We start from the raw sequence: 4,035 nt of genomic DNA, 5'->3' as shown, positions 1-4,035 counted from the left end.
GAATTATATTTCCCTGAATATATATGTATCGTGAGTATAGACACTACTGAATTGTTTAATTCAATTTATTCCTGAATTAATAGATTACTATTATTAAATCTATTAATTTATAAAATTTAATATATTTAATATGAAATATTAATCTGAAAATTCATTTTTGATTTTTTTTTACCAACTACACGCTACCTCAAATTAATGAGGGAAAAATTGTTGCTGTTGTCACACCCCCGCCGGGAATTGAACCCGGGACCTTTGGTGACAACAGCAACAATTTTTCCCTCATTAATTTGTAATTGTATAAAATTCCTAGGAAATGTATATAACTCCTAAATAGCAATAACACCAGGCGATCGCACTAGAACCGCAAAAAGACAAATAACTTTGATTCTCAGTTTACTAACGTGTTTCGTTCATTTTATTTACAGAAAGTATTAGTTTTACACATTTCCTAGTATAATATCGAAATTTCATAGAATTCCTAGGATATGTATACATTTCCCAGGATATGTGTATATTAAAAATCTTTGAAACAATATTTTATAGATTTCCTAAATAGCCTCGGAATTGTATACATTTCCTAGGAATTGTATACAATTGCATATATTTCCTAGGAATTATATACAATTCCTAAACTTCATACATTTCCGGTAATATATATAGCACTTGAAAAATGACTCAATCTGGCAAGAATATATGTATATGTTGACAGAAAACCAATAAATTAGTTAATTAAATAGCAATATATAAAACCATTTGCCAGTGTCTGTATTTTTGTAATAATAAATCGGAATTGTTACTCGTTTATCTACTGATGTTTTTTACTTCGAGAAACATCAGTTACATTATCATTGTCATGTAACGGATTTGCTCTTGAACCTTATCATTGTACGAGTACCTACAGCATATTCTAATACCAGTGAATAGTTCGAACTTTACCTCTGTGAAATTGGGTACAGTTTAGTGCAAGTAACAAAACAGTTATTCTACTATTTAAGTTTAACGCCTCTTGACATAAATAGTGATTTTATGGATAATCTCTTTACTTTTGTGAACTGATTCTCTTAATTCATCTTTCTGCAATAGATCAATTCAAACAATTCCTACATTGATATATCATCTAAAATGAAGATTTTGTTATTTCTGTTTCTCGTAAACTGGAATTTCTTGATTCAAACACTTGTTGTATCAGCAACTTTCGAAACTGTTCCTCCGAACTGTACGCTTACTGGCAATTCATTGGCTAATTTAACTTCAATAACATCTAACTGCCAAGAAATACTTATAAGAAACTTTGAAGTTCCTTCAGGAAAAAACATACAGCTAAACGTGCAGGATGGTGCAACTGTATTTTTTGCAGATAAAGTGACCTTTGGATATGGAGAATGGGAGGGGTACCTTATTACAATAAGAGGTAATAACCTAAAAATCATCGGTGTTCCTGGAAATTTGTTTGACTGCAACGGATCTCGATGGTGGGATGGCCTTGGTGGCAATGGAGGAAAAGCAAAACCAAAATTTCTTAGATTGACTGGTGTCACTAATTCAATAGTAAATGGATTAAACATAAAGAATACTCCAAAACATTGTTTGGCTATTAAAAGCTGTAAAAATGTAACTATAAGTAATGTTACCATTGACGACAGGGAAGGGGATTTTAATGGTGGCCATAACACTGACGCTTTTGGTATTTCCGAATCAGATGAAATTACAATAACAAACTGTGTCGTCTATAATCAAGACGATTGTTTAGCTCTAACATCTGGAACTAATACCGTATTTAAACACAATTACTGTTCCGGTGGTCACGGTATATCAATTGGATCAATTGGAAACCACAGGGTAAATGAAGTGGACAACTTTTATGTCAAAAACTGTACCGTTGTCAATTCAGCAAATGGAATTCGAATTAAAACGAATTTCAACACTACTGGTGTAATAAAAAACGTTACTTATGAAGATGTAACTGTTGGGAATATAACGAATTATGGAGTTGTCATTCGTGGAGATTACTTGAACGGTGGAGCTACAGGTACTCCAACCCCTGGATTTAAAATATCTAACATTACTCTCAGAAATGTTCATGGTACAGTTCAACCGACTGCAGGAAACGTTCTAATTATTTTGTCAGAAGGAGTAGCATCTAATTGGACATTTGAAGACGTTAATATTGTTGGAGGACTCAAAAAAGTAAACTGTACTGGTATTCCTGAAGACTCTGGATTTTCCTGTAATAACCCTAGTGTTTTAACAATATAAATACTTGTTGTTCGTTTAGTTATATGGCAAGTCTAAATTTAGTTATATTTATAACTCAGTAAGTAAACTATTTCTATCATTTAACAATAAACAGAAAAAAATAAGAACTAAAGAAATAAAAGAAATAAAAGTCGTATTACATGAAATTTATTTATAAACGTTTTCTCTTTATTACACCCTATATCAAGAATTATTATTTTAACAAGGAGTGGCATTAAAGCTGATGTGACGGTATGCATGTTACAAAATTACGGCCGAGCCTTGCATTTTGGGTAGGACAAGATTTTATTTTTTGAGGGAGTCAATGACAGTATAAAACTATTCGAACCAGAATATCTTAAGAACTATAAGTCTCACAATATTGTTTTTCAAACATATTACATAAATAATCCAATTCTCTGAAGTTTTGGTCCAGAAAGTTTTTATCGTATAATTGAAACTAAAAGTTATAAATCTGAATTTTTCAAAAAAATATTATTTAAGGGTTGTAACTGTTTTTCTACCTTAAATGATATTTCTATAATATTCTTGAAATTTTTTATTTTCACGTTTACGGCAAATGTACGGGGAAAACTTTGCAGTACTGTTTTCAAGATGGCGGTAGTACAGTGGGAGTTTTCAATCTCAAAATCTAGTTTTATATTCACGTTGACCTCTACATGCTCATAAAATATTGTTCTACCTAAAATGCAAGGTCAACGTAACATTTGAATGTGTTTTTTTTATATTATGAATAGAATTGTTGAGTTGAAAAATATTTACATTTGTCATACTTTTATCACATTGTATTATGTGCTAATAATGAATAAATATGATACTTATGGATGACATGGAGTACCTACTTCTGGAAATCCTTTTAAAAATTATCGCAGTTTACGTGATTTAAAGAGGAGGTAAATAAAACTTCTTCTAAGTAAAGAACATTCATCGCATGAAAGTGTTTTGAACACGTGAAGAAGTGCGTCCTTTATTGTGAAATATATTTATTTATCCATTCTCTAAACATTGAGTATCAGTATGATAATGGCAACGTTAATCAGAAACGAATACTAAATACCTGAGCTAAGGATATGTTTTAAAAAATTTATGTTTTGATCGCCTTAAAATTTCATATGTAATAAATGCATTACATGGATGCTGAAGTAAGTACACATTCATTGCAAACGTTGTAAAATGAACTCTATTTGTTGATTCAATTTTATTCTTTTAACTTTATGGTTTAATTTTTTCTTGGAGCGTCAGATTCTATTAATGTGTTATGGACAATTTTTAACCGTTCAGCTCTTTTATGTTGGTTACACCCGACTAATTGCAAGTAGTGCTGGCCGACAGATCGCTTCGTTTAGATCAGGTTTCCACTTCAAAATGAGCAACTGTTCCTACTTTTTGTACACTGTGGTTTCTTGGTACAAGTATTTCTTGCATCAGAAGTTTATGAAGATGATTCCTCTTAATGCCCTCTAACTGGCAACTCTATGGAAAGCATCGCTTCAATCATTGCTTGTAATTATCAAGAAATACTGTCCGATAAATATTAAAGTTTGAATGTGAAGAATGGCATAAGTATAATATTTTCAGAAAAAATAGCTTACGAAACGTGATAAACATTTCTAAAAAAAAAAAGAAAACTTTTGGGTGTTTCATTCCCACCAGCCAGTAATGCTGGTGGGCGGGCAGTCCCTCCGGACTATGCCGGAAGGTAGGGCGGAAGGCCCTCTTCAGCCTGCTTTCAGGAATCGTGGGAATGGGTGGGTGGTGGTTCGGGTGAGAAAGATGAGA

At 32.0% G+C, this 4,035-nt stretch overlaps 1 protein-coding gene across 1 annotated transcript; it reads left to right on the top strand.

The window, feature by feature from the left end:
* Window positions 1-878: 878 nt before the first annotated feature.
* On the top strand, window positions 879-2,402 carry LOC108736533 (polygalacturonase-like). Its single transcript, XM_018468994.1, has one exon. The coding sequence runs from the start codon at window positions 1,123-1,125 to the stop codon at window positions 2,254-2,256; it is 1,134 nt and encodes a 377-aa protein (XP_018324496.1). The 5' UTR covers window positions 879-1,122; the 3' UTR covers window positions 2,257-2,402.
* Window positions 2,403-4,035: the final 1,633 nt, after the last annotated feature.

The sequence above is a fragment of the Agrilus planipennis genome, unplaced genomic scaffold (genome assembly GCF_000699045.2).
Source record: "Agrilus planipennis isolate EAB-ADULT unplaced genomic scaffold, Apla_2.0 scaffold130, whole genome shotgun sequence".
Classification (NCBI taxonomy): Eukaryota; Metazoa; Arthropoda; class Insecta; order Coleoptera; family Buprestidae; genus Agrilus; species Agrilus planipennis.
The sequence above is the reverse complement of the archived record's forward strand: the minus strand, read 5'-3'. Positions and strand labels throughout refer to the sequence as shown.